The 468-nt window shown below is 43.6% G+C and overlaps 1 protein-coding gene across 1 annotated transcript in view; it reads right to left on the bottom strand.

Annotated features, from left to right (window-relative positions):
* Nucleotides 1-206: 206 nt before the first annotated feature.
* Nucleotides 207-468, bottom strand: part of hivep2a (HIVEP zinc finger 2a) — a 13,881-nt gene continuing 13,619 nt past the window's right edge. Inside the window, 1 exon segment of the mRNA XM_042332732.1 lies at nt 207-215. Within this exon segment, the coding sequence (XP_042188666.1) occupies nt 207-215 (9 nt within the window).

Raw genomic sequence — 468 nt, 5'->3', positions numbered from 1 at the left:
AGTAACATGAGAGAGAGAGAGAGAGACAGACAGAAACAATAATAATTTGCTCACTTAATCCACAACTGTTGTGGATTAAGTGAGCAAATTAAGCAATTGGCTGCCCACAAAACATGCAATCAATTCGCTTTACAGTATATTCTGTGAAGCGCTTTGAGACGTCTCGAAGACGTGATAAGGCGCTATATCAAATGCAAGGATTACTACTACAGTACCTTACGATAGAAAGACAGAGACAGAGAGGACAAGGGAAACACGGAGAAAGCAAGATAGACAGAAAGAGAGAGACAGAGACAGAGAGAGAGAGAGAGAGAGAGAGAAACAGGTCAAAAAAGAGACACAGAAGAACGTGAGGATTTGCTGGCGAAAGATGTCCAAGGTCCATTTAGTTCGCCTTATTTGCATTCCCAGATGGACGTGTTTCCCAATCGGGGGGTTGATCGTGTTGTGTACGAGCATCCCTCCAGC

The sequence above is a fragment of the Callorhinchus milii genome, unplaced genomic scaffold (genome assembly GCF_018977255.1).
Source record: "Callorhinchus milii isolate IMCB2004 unplaced genomic scaffold, IMCB_Cmil_1.0 Scaffold3, whole genome shotgun sequence".
In the NCBI taxonomy this organism is placed as follows: Eukaryota; Metazoa; Chordata; class Chondrichthyes; order Chimaeriformes; family Callorhinchidae; genus Callorhinchus; species Callorhinchus milii.
This window is presented reverse-complemented; position numbering and strand designations above follow the sequence as displayed.